The sequence below is a fragment of the Falco punctatus genome, assembly GCF_963210335.1.
Source record: "Falco punctatus genome assembly, chromosome: 8".
In the NCBI taxonomy this organism is placed as follows: Eukaryota; Metazoa; Chordata; class Aves; order Falconiformes; family Falconidae; genus Falco; species Falco punctatus.
Genome location: NC_137588.1, coordinates 45,138,743 through 45,155,633, shown reverse-complemented (window position 1 = coordinate 45,155,633; position 16,891 = coordinate 45,138,743). Strand labels below are relative to the sequence as shown.

At 55.1% G+C, this 16,891-nt stretch overlaps 1 protein-coding gene across 12 annotated transcripts in view; it reads right to left on the bottom strand.

The window, feature by feature from the left end:
• LOC308068594 (protocadherin gamma-A4-like) overlaps window positions 1-16,891 on the bottom strand; it is a 70,277-nt gene that overhangs the window by 19,961 nt on the left and 33,425 nt on the right. For 7 of the 12 annotated variants that reach the window (XM_080399463.1, XM_080399468.1, XM_080399459.1 and 4 more), the window contains exon 2: window positions 2,702-2,760. In XM_080399463.1, the coding sequence (XP_080255589.1) occupies window positions 2,702-2,760 (59 nt within the window). The other 5 variants (XM_080399465.1, XM_080399462.1, XM_080399464.1 and 2 more) reach the window with 5 other exon arrangements.

Genomic DNA, 16,891 nt, shown 5'->3' with positions numbered 1-16,891 from the left:
CCAACCAGTGCCTGGGGAATTCACACACCAGGTATCAAAACACTGGGAAGAGCATGGGAAAGAACAACGGGGAGCAGACTGCTCTCCCGGATTTCTCTGTTTGATCATCAGAGAGACGTCAGGGCTGGGCACTAAAGATATGATAGCACTTTCTATTTCCATCCTTTAGTACTGTAACACAGGTTTAGAATAAAAACATCTCCTTGATTCAACTTAAAACAGGATAAAAGAAACATGGGAAAAAAATCAGCAATAGCTGTTTCACTGCTAATGTGAAATCTGCACACAGGCATGTGGGGAAAACCAGCAGGAATTAAAATCCACTGAGTTATTTCAGTACCAGCCTGTGCTTGGGCAAAGTCCCTCTCCAAACCCAGGGGCCAGCCCGTGCTGAGGGAACCCCTGCCCCAACAGGCACTGACACAAGCTGCTACCGTGGGCACCCAAGTCACAGATCACCAGGGGTAACATCATGGCTCAGCACCAGAACCAACATGCCATGCTAGTTCAGCTCCCCATGAACAAGAGTCTGAGGCTGCCGTTCCTCCTGCCCTCTCTCTTCCCACCCCACATGCTGCTGCTCCCATTTAGGGACTGGGAAGGGGCTGGAGCTTGTAAAGAGCTTCAGGCAGAGGCTGGGGGCTGGGGGGAGGGTCACTGTCCCATGACCTGAGAAAAGGTCCCTCTTGTTAAGTAGGTCTGGACTGCATCAGCTCTGTGCCTTGAAGAGCTCCAGCATGATGCTAGAAGAGGGAACAACAGAGCTTGCTCTGATGGGGCTCATTTACTCACTTCTCATAACAAAACTATTACAGCAGCTCTGGTGCACTTCTGTATTAACAGGGCCTTGTTAATTGTCATTTGAACTAGAGCGTAAATGGTTAGAAAGATTTTTCTTGATTAAAATGTTGTCAGTGATGGGGAATCCAACAGACCTCTGAGAAAACTGCTCCAGTGATAGCCTTGTTTTAAAGTCTGGTTTCTAGTAGGAATGCTTTATCTACTCTACATCATACCCTCACTCCATTTTAGCTATGTCAGCTAGAAAAGCCTAGTAACAAAGTTTAATTGCTGCAACAAGTTGGATATAGGAGCCTTTTAATTTTCTGATAAGTTAATTTATCAAGCCAGACCCAGGGAAATACTCAAACACAACCAGCTGCTGCAGGTGTTTAACTACAAGCTTCAACACTGAAATCCAGGACCTGGTGCTCCCTGTAGCACCATGTAAACCTCCACAGGAGCTGCCCGAGTGGTCACCACGAATGACAAAGCAGAGGCATGAGCTCCTCTCTTTTCTGCAAAGATATGGTGCCAGACCCAGCCAGCCAAGGAAGCGCATAATCTAAATTTACTCCTGATTGCTCCAAGGGCATAATCCTTGGTTATGCCCCAAAAGATATAATCTTTTCACATATAAATTCTCACTTATCAATTCTCCCATATAAATGGAGCCATTCCCCTCATACACAGTAACCTCTGCTTGGGGTATTCACAGAGTAAGGTGGACTCCCAGTTTAAGTCCTTTCTTACCCTGATGGCATTCAAGGAAGCTGACCCTCTGAAGAGGATCCCTGCCCTTGCTTATGAACCAGAAGGGAAGATGGGAGAGGTGAAGGGCACCTGCTCAACATTTTCTTGTCAATGCTTTCTCACTGTGGACCAAGAAAAGCAAACTTTGTTGGGCCAGAGCAAGAGAGCGCAAAGTCAAGAGAGGGGTACTCCCTTGGGAGGCAGGTCTCTGCTCTGCTGACAGGGCTTCTTATCTTTCGGACATCACATGCAAACTGGCAAAAACTCAGCCATGATTTTGACAGCAAGACCAGACCTTAGGAGACAGCCTTCCTGTAAGTGTCCTGACCCATGAGGTTTAATTTCTTCTTTCTTAGCCTCCCTCTGCCCAGTTGTCCAGTTCCAGTAGGAAGCGTGCAGAAGGCTCCTCACCTGGATGAACCATCCCATGTTAGTGATGGCACTTCCCAAGGAATGCAAGGAAGGTTCCAAACTCTCCAACAAACAGATCCAGGCATTCCAACCCTGATTCAGCCAGACTAGCCCACAGGAGAAAGCACAAACAGTGGCCTTTCATGAGCTATCTGCTCCTGCTGAGTTAGATGTGGCTGGGGACACATTTCTCTAGAGGGGCCTTTGGGGACCTGGGGCTCATCCACTCAACTTCTGGCTGCCACAGGGGCTTACACAGCAGTTTGGCAATAGGTGTTCAAGCCACAGCAGGCAACACACTTCAGCAGCACAGAGCCTGAGGCTCCATGGTTGGTAAAGGGACTCACACAGTGATTTCCAGCGGCCTCCGTACAGGAGGAATCAAGATTTTGGACTCAGAATCTAATCTAAGTGCTCAAAATCCACTTTAAAGAAGCATCCTTTCCCTGTGAAGCATGTTTTCCATTCCTTTAACCATCTCACAACTTCACCTGGAGTTCCCTCCAGCTCCTGACTGTCTCCTTGCACTGTAGATACCAAACCAGACAAACCACGGCAAACAACAGCTGACACACCACCACCAAACAGGACGGATGCAGAAGCAGCCCGACTTCAGACTCTTTGGCTGGACAGTTCTACCAATGACAGGGAACACCCGTCCGCAGAGCTGCCAGTCAAGGAACTCCCAGCACTGGAAGTGGTATGCAAAGGAAAGGAACCTTCACCGGACACATACATGAAGAAAAGAGGCACTTACCCACTTGTTCCAGGTCTCTGGGTCTGAGAGAAGCGCCAGTCTGTGTTTGGCTGAGCTTGCTGCAGAGAAAATAGAAGAGTTTTAATACCTCTATTCTTGCCTTTGAAAATGGAAGTGAACTGATCCTGGATTATTTCAGTCTGGAGTATCAGTGTGATCTTTCCAAGTAAAGCAAATCAATTAGAACAGAAAGAAAGCTCCCCTTCCCCCTTTCTGGAGTATTTCTGAACCAGCATGAATACTAAAAAGCATGACAAAAACTATTCAGCGAATAATCTTCCAAAGCAGCTCAGGAAACCAGGCTGTGAAAGAAATGAAGCATGAAATAAACTGATAAGAGCATCAATTCAGCAGGAGCAATGGTACCAAAGTAATGAGCTTGGAGGAGGGCAGGGGTGGGGGTGGCAGAATTAATTGATACTGAGAAAGATGCTTTTAATGCCAGAAGGTAAAATGGTAACAGACCTTCCTAATCTGTTTTTCTTCTGTCCTTAAAAAAGCCTGCCTGAGATCTTGATTTCACACACTGTATTTGAATGACATTTCCTAGATGATGTGGCCTTAGAGCATTACAGTATTTTTCTGTCCACAGAGAAAAGAATGAACTTCCGACAGCAAAAGAAAAAAGCATTATTTGTTTAGGAGGCACAATAAACTTCAGACACAGCAGCACACTTTGTAACTTCATTAGTAAGCCCTCGTATCGCTTTCTGCCCGTGTTATTTTACCATCAGACAATGGACATTCTGTAAATAGGGAAGGACACAAGCAGGCTTGCATATTCCTATTTGAATCACGCCTTTGTGAAGAGCACTAAATAGCAGAGCTGTTTTCTGTCTGGAAAACATACTTCCGAAAATCGTAATCTTCTTAATTAACTCCAGAATGATAACATACTACCTGGAAAGGACAATATTTCTCTCAATCATGTTAGGAATGAGCAATTCATAGTCCATACAGTGGAACATCAATTTTACAGGATTATTCTGCTTGTACATGCAATTACTAAGGAAAAGTGAAGACGGATACAGCTGACCTAGATTTTTAGTTAGTAGATGTGATTTCACTAATTCTTTCACAGCTTTGATGACTCTCATGAAAGAATATATCAGAATAAATTACTCCCCTAAAATAGAGGCCCCACTGGTACCCATGCTGCATGCAAATTAAGCTGTTAAAATACTTGCCCTCCAGATTTCAGATAGACATTTTTGCACACCAGCACTGACACACAGTCCTGCACTAGATAAGCCCTTCCCAATCTATATTTTGAATTCCTGTTGTAAATACCAGTTTCAAATTTAGGGCAGGCATTTATAACACAAAATTACCTTTTATATCCCAAAATTATAAAATCTACAGCTAAACACAGTCACCTACATCCATATTTAGACATCTGAATACAAGTGGCTAAAGTTTTCAAAGCTCACCGCTGCCTAGGTCTCTGCAAGACCAAGGGCATGTAAGGTCACCAGAATCTTTGCAAAAAATGTCACTATGTCCAGTGCTGAATACTGAATTCAGCCCCTCCCTCAGAAAGACTAAGCTGGAAAACGATCCCTTGCTGAGGCACGATCAATAATTACTAACACTGGGAGTTAGGAAATGAGAAATTTCTACAATGCACCTCTAAAACACAGCAAAAGAAAACACTGACAAACTTTGCTTTCAGATAACCTCCTCCTCTGTCACGGTTCGTATGCCATGCAGAATAAAGGGGTTAAACAGAGTCAAGAAGTTAAAACACCCAGAAAACATGTTCCTGACTATGTTAAGAATCACTTTAAAAAGAAAAGAGTATGAACGGGTCTAACGGAAAACTCTCCACTTCTACAAACACACAGCCTTTGATTTTACAGTACTACCCAGCCCCTTTCCCCACCTCCATCAAGCCAAGCCAAAGCTTTCACCTGCCACCTCCCAGGAGGTGATGGTGACACACATTCCCTGAAGTCACCTTCTTAGGTGGAAGGACAGACAGAGAACAGCCAGCTGGCCTTGATATTATGGACCGTTGCACTTAGCAGACAGGACAGTAAGAAACACCCATCTCTTACCCCATCGCAGGGACTCGCTAAGGTGCTGGTCACCTGCTCATAGGCAGCCACCGTCTCCGCAGTGCTAGAATGGCTGAAAGGTTTTACAAAGAGGAAATCACTCTGGTCAGACATGGGTGAGAAACAAGAGGTGTAATTCTGTGCCTGGGAGGTCAAGCCCGCTCCTCCCACGTCCAGGTATTTGATGAAGCCATCTGGCTTCATCTGCCCACGGAAATGGGAGGCAGGCTTGCGGCCAGTCCCTCGGCAGCAAGCCGCAAAGGTCCAGCTGGCAGTGCCAGCTTTGAGACACCGGGCAGCCACCACAGCAAACATCACACAGGATACAAGGGAGATGGACACCAAGGAGATGATGAGGTAAAGCGTTAGGTTGGTATCCTTGGGAGAAGATTTGGGGAGGTCCAGGGACTTGGCGAAGTCCTGCACACCATTTTCCTCTGGAGAAATTATTATTACCACAGAGGCCGAGAGGGACGGTGTCCCATTGTCCCTCACTTCAACCACCAGCCTGTGGGGATCTTCTGACTCCCTCAGAGCCTGTGCAACCCTTATCTCTCCAGAGCGGCGTTCCACTTGGAAAGGCAAAGCCTCAGTGGCTTCCTGCAGCTGGTAGGACAGCCAAGCATTATGACCACTATCAGCATCAACAGCTACAATTTTGGTGACCAGATAGCCAGGTTCTGCCAAGGCCGGGATGGTTTGGTGGAAGGCAGAGCCCTGGGGGACGGATGGGTAGACAATGGTGGGGGCATTGTCATTCTCATCCAGGACGAACACATGGACCACAGCAGTGCTACTCAACATGGGAGACCCAGCATCCTTCACCTCCACGGGCAACTGGAACACCTTGTCCTGCTCGTAGTCCAGAGCTCGCACAGTGTAGATGGTGCCGTTGTCCTGGTCTATTCGGAAGTAAGTTGAGATGGGTACATCCTGCACTCCATTGTCCAAGATGGAGTAAGACAGCTTGGCATTGCTACCCTCATCAGGATCAGATGCTGACACTGAAAAGACAGAAGTTCCAGGAAGGGAGTTTTCCTGAACATGAGCTGTATCAAAAGGGCTGGAGAAATTCGGTGCATTATCATTCACATCAGCAATTTGGAGGTAAAATGTTTTTTGTGTGGCCCTCTGTGGGGTCCCTGAATCCACAGCCCTCACTGTGATGTTGTATCCACTGGCCTTCTCCCGATCAAGGGGACCATTTGTGACCAGCGAGAAATGCTCTTTAAAAGACGACACCAGTTTAAACGGGAGCTCTTTTGCTATCTGCAGATGGACCTGCCCATTGTCACCCGAATCGCTGTCCTTCACACCAATGAGGGCAATTACAGTGCCTGGGGTTGCATCCTCCTGCACTGGGCTGGAGAGAGAGGTCAGCACAATCTCTGGGCTGTTATCATTGATATCGATTAATTCCACTCGCAGGTGACAGTGTCCTTCCATGGCTGGGGATCCCTTGTCCCTGGCTCGAACCGCAATCTCATAAGCACTGGATTCCTCATAATCCAGTGGGGCTGTGGTTCGGATCTCCCCTGTCCGGGGATCTAAGGAGAACAGCTTGGTGAATTGACCAGGTGCGTTATTGCTAGTTTTGAAAGAATATTCCACATCCCCATTGGGACCTTCATCCAGGTCGGTGACATTCAACTTGGTGACCAAAGTGCCCACTGGCACATTCTCCTCCAGATGTACCTTGGATACAGGTGGGTCACAGACAGGAGGGTTGTCATTTGCATCCAGGACATGGATGGTAACCTTGGCAGTGCCAGATTTCACTGGATTCCCTCCATCCAGGGCTGTCAGAGTTAGATGATGAACAGCCACTCTCTCTCTATCCAGTGGTTTTTCAAGTATGATCTCGGGCATTTTAACACCATCTCCTCTCACATTGATGCTCAGGGCAAAATGTTTGCTGGGACTGAGCTCGTAGGTGGAGATGGAGTTGGAGCCCATATCCGGGTCTTCTGCTACCTCCAAGGGTAGCCGAGTCCCAGGGTTGGCTACCTCAGTGATCTCCAAGACCACCTCCGGCTTGGGGAACTGGGGCGCGTTGTCATTCACGTCGAGGACATCCACCTCAACACGGTGGAGCTGGAGGGGATTCTCCATGATGAGCTGGAGGTGCAGGGAGCACATGGGACTCTGCCCGCACAGTGCCTCCCGGTCCAGCCTGCTGTCCAGGAGCAGCACCCCGGCTGCCAGGTCCACCTGGAAGGGCTGTTGCCCACCCTCGCTCACCAGGCGCAGGTTGCGGGCAGCCAGGCTCCGCGCCTCCACCCCGAGGTCCTTGGCCAGGTCGCCCACAGAGGAGCCCGGCTCTCTGTCCTCGGGCACGGAGTAGCGGAGCTGGGCGCTGCTGGGAGCCGGCAGGCAGGAGAGGGCTGCGAACAGCAGCTGCCATGGCAGACTCCGTCCCCCGAGCATCCCGTGCCGGGTATGAGAGCGGGGTAGCGCGGAGCGGAGCGGCGGTGGCTCCGCACAGCCTCCCCCGCCTCCCCGCCGCCGCGCCGGAGCCCCGCGCCCCGGGGGGGTCCGAACGGGTTGTGCAGGAAGAAGCTGCCGCCGGAGCCGAGCTGGGAGGGATGCAGGGGGCGCGGGGGGGGAGGGGGGCGATCGCAGCCCGGCCGGCTGAGCCGCTCCTCGGCACGCAAAGACACACAAAGTCGGCGAGCAGAGGGGATGGACCGAGTGACAGTTTTACGTCTCTCCACAGCCCCCTCCTCCTCCTCCTCCTCCTCCTCCTCCTTTCTCTCTCCCTCCGCCTCCGCCGCCGCCGCCGCCTTCCCAAAATACGCACGGCGTAGCCTCCCCCCCCCCTCCCCGCCCTGCCGCCGCCACTCCACCCCCGCAGCGCCGGGGGGGCGCCGGGAACTCCCGGCCGTGGGAACCCCCGCCCCGCCCGGCTGCAGAGAGCGGGCACCGGCGGGCACCCCCTCCCCAAACCCGGCCGAGGGTGCCGCGCCCCCAGCCCGCGGCTGCGGTCAGCCTGGGGGCCACGCTCCCGAGCTCACCTCGCTGCACAGGGTGGGATCCGGGTTGGCACCGCCTGGACCCGCGGAGGGTCTCACAAACATGAACTCGCTGATGTCCGAGACCGGAGAAAAGCAGGAGCGGTAACGCGGAGCAGGGGGTGCCGTGGCTGTCACCTGGACGCCCATCACCGTGTCCCCTTGCTTAGGTTCATAGTTCAAGTGCCCAAAAATGTGGCTAGGAGGGGGCTGAAGCGTGTTCACACTCTCCACGCAGCAGCCCTGGCTGGCAGGTGCAGAGCCCCGATGGAGGCACCGCACGCCCAGCACTGCCAGTCCCACGAGTGAGACAGCAGAGATGAGCACTAGGGACGCGATCAGATAAAGCGTAATTGTGGCCAAGCCCCCACCATCAGTGGCCCGAGTCTCGGAGCCCTGCAAGGCTTCTGGCCCCTTCTCCTCCACCAGTACCACCAGTGTGACAGCTGTGGAAAGCGGGGGTTCCCCGGCATCCCGGATCACCACCAGCAGTTCATGCGCAGAGGCATCTGTCTCCTGCAAAGCCCGGGTGATCCGGATCTCCCCAGAGCGCAGTGCCACACTGAAAAGCCCCAGGTCTGTGGCTTCCACGAGATGGTAGGAGAGCCAGGCATTGCGCCCCGAGTCCGCATCTATCCCCACCACCTTGGTGATGAGAGCAAAAGGGGCAGTGGAGGGGGAGATTCGGAACTGGGTAGTGGAGTCCTCCCCGGCCCTGGGGAAATGCACCCGTGGGGCATTATCATTCTGATCCACTATAAAAACGTGAACCAGTGTCCTGTTCCTCAGGGCTGGGGAGCCACCATCAGAGACCTCCACGTGGAACTGGACATAGGTGGTTTGTTCATAGTCAAAGGGGAGTTTGGCAGAGACCTGGCCACTTGTGGGATGTATGGAGAGGTAGCGAGTCGGATCCAGGCCTGGATCTGTCCCACCAGCTCGCAGGATGGAGTAGGAAAGGCGGGAATTCTGTTCTGAGTCAGGGTCGGCAGCGGAGACTGTAACCAGCACACTGCCCACCGGGTTGTTTTCTGCCACCAGCACTTCGTAGGATGCTTGTTCAAACTGAGGCGCATTGTCATTGACATCTGCCAGCATGATTGGCAAGATGGTGTGGCGGGAGAGTGGAGGACTGCCCAGGTCCGAGGCAGAGACGGTGACATTGTAGTAGGCAACATGCTCCCTGTCCAAACGGGTGCTGGTCAGCAGCGAGTACTGGTGCTCATAGTCCTTACGCAGCTGGAACGGAAGATCTGGAGACACATGACACTGGACCTTGCCCTGCTCACCAGAGTCCCTGTCTCTGACGTGTATCACAGCCACCACTGTGCCCAGGGGTGCATCCTCACTCAGGGAGCTGGAGAAAGAGGTAAGAATGACCTCAGGGGCATTGTCATTCACATCAGTGATTTCCACCACCACACTGCAGTGCTCCTCCATCGTTGGCGACCCCATGTCCTTGGCCTCCACTTCGATCTCATACACTGTTGCCTCCTCAAAGTCCAGGCTGCCCTGGACACGAATCTCCCCAGTTTGCTCATCAATGGCAAAGATCTGGCGTAAGGCAGCTGAGTTGTGGCTGCTGAGGGAGTAGCGGATGTCCCCATTGGGCCCTTCGTCCACATCGGTGGCATTTAATTTCACCACAAGGGTGCCCAGTGGCGAGTTCTCCACTAAACGGGCTCCGTATGATGGTCTGTCAAAGACCGGGTGGTTGTCATTGGCATCCAGGACATGAATAGTGATGTGTATCTTGCTGGACTGAGGGGGAGAGCCCCCGTCTTCGGCAGTCAGGACCAGGTGGTGGAAAGCTCTGAGTTCCCGGTCCAGGGCTCTCTCCAGCACCAGTTCAGGGAACTTCCCCCCATCTGTGCGTGCCTTCACATTGAGGTTGAAGTTCTCATTGGCACTCAGGTGATAGGTCTGCAAGGTGTTGGTGCCCACATCGGGGTCCTGGGCAGGCTGGATGGGGAACCGGGCACCCAGAGATGCCAGCTCATAGATGCGCAACGAAACCTCGTCACTGGGGAACTCCGGGGGGTTGTCATTGACATCCAGAATCTCCACCTCAATGCGGTAGAACTCCACTGGGTTCTCGATGGCAAGTTTCAGGTGGAGGAAGCAGCGGGGATTCTGGCCGCAGAGCTGCTCCCGGTCTATCCGCTCACTGACCATTATAATGCCAGTGTTAACATTGACCGAGAAGTACTGAGAATCCGAATCAGACAGTACCTGCAGGTTAGCTGCTGCCAGTTTCGCCACATCGGTGCCCAGGTCCTTCGCAATATTGCCCACGAAGGCACCCCGGGTGAGCTCCTCCGGGATGCTGTACCGGATCTGAGCAGAGGAGCTGTGCAAAAACAGACAGAACGAGAAGACACGCGGCAGCCCCAGGGACCGGTCCGCCTTCCCTACCCTCGGCATCCTTGCCGGGTGGGCGGCCGAGGAGCGATGCCCTCCGCGCCCGCACTCAGCGCTCGCCGCTCCCATTCATTGTTTGGGGCGGACGCGGTTCGAGGAGGGCGGGGGACGCCGGTGCTCCGCACAGCCGCCTCGCCATTGGCTCCGACCGCCGCGCCGCTCCTCCAATCGCCCCGCTCCTTTCTCAGGACAGCAACACCGGCGCCAATCGCAACCCGCGGGCTGTTGCCGCGCGGCGCGAACCTGCGCGGCGCTTCCCCGACCCCGCAACGGGCCGAGCCGAGCCGGGCCGGGCCGGGCAGCAACGGCGGACCCGGGGGCCATGCGCGGTCCTGCCGCCCCGCCCAGGCACCGCCTTCCCCAGCCCCAAGGCTCTCACCTGGCCGGGCTCCCGCAGCGTACCGGTAGTGGAAAGGAAAGCCCTGGTTTCCCTCGGTAGGGTCGCGGGGGGTGGACAGGGCCGCAGGAAGGTGAAATCACTCCGGTCGGAGCCGGGGGAGAAGCAGGTGCTGTAGCACTGAGACTGGGAGTCGGTAGGTCGCAGGGTGACCTCCATGTACTTGAGGGTGCCGTCGGAGCTGAGCTGGAGCTTGGGGCTGGAGTGCTTGAAGAAGTCCCGGTTGGGCGACTCGCTGAGCCAGCAGCAGCAGCAGGGCGAGCCAGCAGCACGGCCTCTGCGCCGCAGGCACCGGGCGGCCAGGAGAGTGATGGTGGCAAGTGCCACGGTGCTAACAGCTGCCAGTGCGATGATCAGGTAGAGGGTCAGGTCTGGCTTCTCCTTGGCACCAGCCAGGAAATCCCGAGGCTTGTAGTTATCCTCCGGAGCCATGTCCTCCAGGGCCACAGTGATGATGACAGTGGTGGACAGTGGTGGGTCGCCGTTGTCCATCACCTGGACAATGAGCTGCTGCACAGCAGCATCGGTGTCCTGGAGGGCACGTGCTGTCCGCACCTCCCCGGTGTACAGCGACACGTGGAACAAGGAGGGGTCAGTGGACTGCGGCAGCAGTCGGTATGAAAGCCAGGCATTGTGCCCAGCATCTGCATCCACTGCTGTCACCTTGGTGACCAGGTAGCCCAGTGGGGCCGACAGCGGAACCCTCTGGGGTGCGGGGACATCACTGTCACTGGCTGGGTGCAGGATAGTGGGGGAGTGGTCATTCTGGTCCAGCACAAAGATGTAGACAGTAACATTGGCATGGAGCGGGGGGGACCCTGAGTCCCGCACAGCCACAGAGACTGGCAGAACCTGCAGCAGCTCAAAGTCAAAGGTGCGCTGAGCATACAGGTTGCCATTCTCAGGATTGATGTGGACAAAGGAAGAGATGGGGGTACCCTGCACTTGGCCACTCTCTATGGAGTAAACAAGCCGAGAATTATCCCCATCGTCAGGGTCCGAGGCAGAGACAGTGCACAGCAGGGAGCCAGGCAGGTTGTTCTCCTGGAGGAAGGCATCATAGGAGGGCTGCAAGAAGCGTGGGGGGTTGTCATTCACATCAGATATGTTGAGGAGCAACATGAGTGTTGTGGTGAGGGCAGGAGACCCACCATCCTGGGCAATCAGCTCCACTGCATACTGTGAGGTGGACTCACGGTCCAGGCTGTCCCGGGTGACCAGGGAGAAGTGGTTCTGAAGGGACCTGATTGCAAAAGGCACATCGGGGGCGATCTCCAAACTCACATCCCCATTGGCCCCTGAGTCTTGGTCCCGTACATTGAAGAGCCCCACAACGGTCTCTGGTGGGGTATCTTCTGGCACCGGGTTCAGCAGGGAGGTGAGCAGCACCTCAGGGGAGTTGTCATTGGTATCCTCCACTTCCACCTGCAGTGTGCAGTGTCCCTCCATCTCCGGGACCCCTCTGTCATGGGCTCGCACATAGATCTCATAGAAAGGTGATTCCTCGAAGTCCAGGGCCCCACTCACCCGGACCTCACCACTGTGAGGATCCAGGGTAAAGAGCCTCCGGACAGAGTCAGAGGTGTGAACCCCAAAGGAGTACTGTGTCTCCCCATTGGGGCCCTCATCAGGGTCAGACGCATTGAGCTGGATGAGCAGGGCCCCCACGGGTATGTTTTCCGGGACTTGCACCTTGTACATGGCACGATCAAAGGTGGGTGCATTGTCGTTGACATCCAGGACCACGACTGTGATCTGCGCTGTGCCCGAGCGAGCTGGGCTTCCCCCATCCACGGCCGTCAGCACCAGCTGCAGTTCTGGCTGCTCTTCCCGGTCCAGGGCACGCTCCAGCACCAGCTCTGGGAAGAGTTTGCCATCCTGCTGCTGCTTGACATCCAGGGAAAAGTGGGAGTTGGGGCTTAGCTGGTAGGAGCCCACAGCATTGGTGCCCACATCAGAGTCCTGCGCACTCTCCAGGGGGAAGCGTGCAGCCACTGTGGCAGACTCGGCAACGCGCAGCATGCGGTGAGCAGTGGGGAAGCTCGGGGAGTTGTCATTCAGGTCCAGGATCTCCACTTCCAGGCGGAAGAGCTGCAGGGGGTTCTCTGTCACCACCTGCACCGACAGCACGCAGCTGGCAGCCGCTCCGCACAGCCGCTCCCGGTCCAGCTGCTGGCTCACCACCAGCGCACCGCTGTCCAGGTGCACGGCGAAGTGGCGCAGGTTCTCCTCTGATCCCAGGCGCAGCCTGCGACCTGGCAGCTCCTCCACCTTCAAGCCCAGGTCCCAGGCCACGTTCCCCACCACGGTTCCCACCTCCGACTCCTCAACCACCGAGTAGTGGATCTGCCCGGAGACCCAGCCCCAGCCGCAGAGCAAAAACAAACTCAGTACTTGCCATTTCCAGGCGGGTCGCTGGAGGCTGCCGCTTTCCATGTCCGTGCGCGTCCGGCCCAGGACACAGCAGGCGCCGGAAAGATGCAAAAAAAATCCCCAGGTCTCTCTTCCACGGCTTGGAAAACAGCTCTGGGGCTCCGGCAGGCTGCGGCTCCGGCTGTCAGCCTCCCAGCAGAGGGGGTGGGCTGGGGGAGGGGAACTGAATCACAGCCCCAGCGCGGAGGTGGAAGTGGGGGGGGAGAAGCAGATCCCCCCCACCCCCACCCCGGCTTCAGATCAGCGCCCAATTGGCCGAGAGCTCCGGCCCCTCTCGCCCAGCACTGGCGCCCTGGAGGTTTGGGAAGCAGAGGCCCGAGCCGGCATCAGCCAGGCTGCCACCCCCGGCCTCCCCTCCACCAGCCTGAGTCACTTGCTCCGACAGCTCACTTCACGTTCGCAGGGAAACTGCACATCCTGGCAGCCTGGAAGCTAGGTACAAGCCCTCCCTGTGTGCTCCCCCTTCCACAATGGTGGCTTCACACTGCACCCACAGATAAAGGGCAGCTGTCATGAACACGGGCCAAAAGGCCTTTTCATGCCCAATAAAAAGGTGCTTGTTAGAGCCCTGAGATGCCAGGGGCTCTTCTCAAACCCCTTTTCTCCTCCCCACAAACTAATGCTCTGGCCCCTGCCTGTACCCTGTAATTGCCTCTGTAAGTGAAACATCACTGCCACCAGCACCCCATCAGCCCAGAGACCTTGCACTGAGGCAGGGACACCCACCCCTGCCAGCACCCCATGGGTGTCCGAGGTAGTAGGTGAGAAGGCAGAGATGGGTGAGCCATTCAAAGGTGGAATGCACTTGCTCCCCACACACACCCAGCTGGACACCCCTTCCTCACCTTGGGACAAGGAAAAGATCAACCTCCACAGTACCCCAGTCACTGTAAATGCAGGGAGCCAGCCAACAAGCCCACTTGACCACCGCCAGATCACAGCATCAGGTCAGGACATCAGACTGAGATGAGGCCCGAGCCGTCCACCTGACAGACACATACGATGAAATGCCACAGCAGACACAGCTTTGCAGCCAAGCAAACTCCCAGAGGGCAAAAGCAGGTGTCTCAGCCTCCCCAGGGAGGGAGCGGAGCAGTAACTCCCCCTCTCTCCCTTTCCCAGAAGATGGTGGCAAGCTGCAGGGTGTTTGCTCAGTTCACATCCCCGCAGAAGCCTTGTGCAGTCATGCCCTCAGTTCATGTCAGTGGTGCACTCAAGACCACCCTGACCTCCCCTGGGTGCATGCAGACCCTGGGGGTTGGGATCCACAGTGGTGCAGCAGGCAGGGGACCCAGGCCCTGCCTGGGACCCTGCTCATCCCCACCACCTGGGCCCCAAGGGGATCTGGGGGAATAGGTGACCGAGGCTGGGGGCACCCACACCCAGCACGGTGGACAGTGACAGGGACACAAGCCTTCTGGGTGAGGATAAAGACGGCACAGCCGCTGCCGCCGAGGGGCCTCCCTCTCTTCTGCAGCCCCTCCCTGCCCATTCTGAGAATCACGGGGCGGGACCACCCTACTGCCACTCTGGGAGAGACACAGCAAGGGACCTCGCGACTGGTGCAGGACGGCGCCCGAGTCCCACCTACTGCCCGCTCGGCGGGCGGGGAGAAGGCCTTCTTAAAGGGCAAACGCAGCAAAAGGCTGGAAAAGCGGGTTCCCCAGTGTCCAGAGACCTGTTTGACCTGCTTGGACGTACTAATTCCCTGAGGGCTGCCGACGGTGTCACCAGCAGGAGGCTGTCACAGTAACCTTGACTTTGGGATGTGCCCTGTCCCCATCCCTGGCAGGGTCCCAGACAGCACAGCCGGGTGACAGACATTGCTGCTGGCAACACAGAGTGCTATGCCCCAGGAATGGGTTTGGTGCTGCTGCAGTGTCCCAGTAGAAGCCCCCTGTGAAGCCCATATAGTCTGGGAGAATCTGCTTAGTGTCCCAAGGTGGCTCAGTCACCAAGGGGCTGGAGTAAGGGATGGGCTTCACACAGGGGATCCTGCTGTTGCTTGGGTCTGCCAAAGCCCTGGATGGGAATGCTGGCAAGGCAGGAAGGGTATGGGGTGTTTAGGGTGGAGAAGGAGATATCCCTGTTCCAGAGGGCCAGAGCTCACCCTACAGAAAGGTTCCAAATCCAGACAACCCAGGGAGCTGAGGGATCACTGGAGATCCTGCAGGGTAGGATCTCTCATGGTAGGGCATGCCACCTGCCACAGATGGGGCCAGCACCGTCCCCACTGCATCGGTTTTAGGGTCTGGCCATTACCCTGCAAAGCAAAGAGGTGTATAGCCCTTGCAGGCTTGACATGGTCTGTGGCATTGGGCTGGATCTTCTGTCACCACAAAGACTGAAAATCCAGAGCTCAGTGTCAGCCCAGATGGTTTCTCACTACCGGTGTCTTTCCAGTGTAGTACTGGGAAGTAGGGAGGAGCCATGGCTAGGGCTCAGGCTTACCACCTGTCTGTTATCACCTCTTTCCATCCCCATTCTCAAATAATTTATTGCCCCCACCCCCAGAGGCATCTTGCCAGGACCCTTTGGTGGAGGGGACACCTTTGTCCCCAGCTGTAGGACAACCCACACAATGCTGAGGAACACTTGCTCCTGCAGCTGCTGCAGCCATTTGCACCTGCCACAAATCAGAACTGCTGAGCCTGAGCAGCAATGCAGAGGGGGGGGGGGGTAGGAAAGGGAGGGGAAGGCATAAAATAATTCTGAGAGGTTTCTGCCTCCGTCTGTGATTCAGCCACAGAGAGCAGGCAGCACACGCAGCCCCACGCCCATGCACAGCTTCCACTGTACCTCACTTCCGTCTGCTCCGAGGAACAGGTTGCTCCTACTCACAGCATCCCAGGAGGGGACACATTACTGGCACCAACCACCTTGGAAACCCATCAGATTCACCCCCCCTTTCACTGGATCCACTCCCCAGCCTCAACTCTGAGGATCAAAGTGTTCCTGTAATTAAAAACTCTCAAGCTGCACAATTCCCACCGGGGAAGAAGCACAGAAGCTGCCTGCCATGCGTGAATGCCTTCTTTGCTGCAGTTTGTTCAGTCAGGACATGAGACATCATCCAGACACAGCGTATTACAAATCGTGTGGGGCTTTTAATAGGGTTGTTAAACCACCACTTGAGTGCAAGACTCACCATCCTGCTCAGAGCCACAGTCCAGCGCACCAGAGCCCTGCAAGCAACGGGTTGACTGCAATCCCACCCCAAAGTGAACATCACAAAATTTCTACAGAAACAAAACCAGAACCACCAGGAGTGAAACACAAAATGAGACACGGACTGGAGGAACTGCTCTGTGACCAGAGTCTGTCAAATGGAGGAACCAGCATCGTCCTTCAGCTCTGCATACTACACTGTGGGAAGTGACACCCTGGTTCCCCCTCGCTGACAGCTGGTGGCTCCCAGCCCTGTTTGCACTGCCACCTCCTCAGCCCCCACCAGGGCACGATGCAGAGAGGCTATGTTCCCCTCCCAGTGCCCCCCTTGGCTCTCATTTTGCTAAGGGAAGGAAATACCATTAGCAGCAAACTTTCTGCCAAGGATTTGCAAGTGGTTGCAAGCTGACCTCAGTCTCCATCAGTTACTCACACAAGACATACCCAAAACTGCATCCGAAATATATATATTTTCGCTAACCTGAGCAAACTGACACACTTGATCCTGCACACCACAGTGCAAATGTCAATGATACTCAGGACGACTCATATGACTACAAAGAAGACCTGTTCAGCTACAGCTTAACCACTCTTTAGAGGCAAGGCGCAACTGGATATTCCCCCCAACCTCAATCTGCTACACCTATGGCACAAATGGACCATGTCTCTGCCTGGCACTGGGAAATGCCAAGGAAGGAGCTAC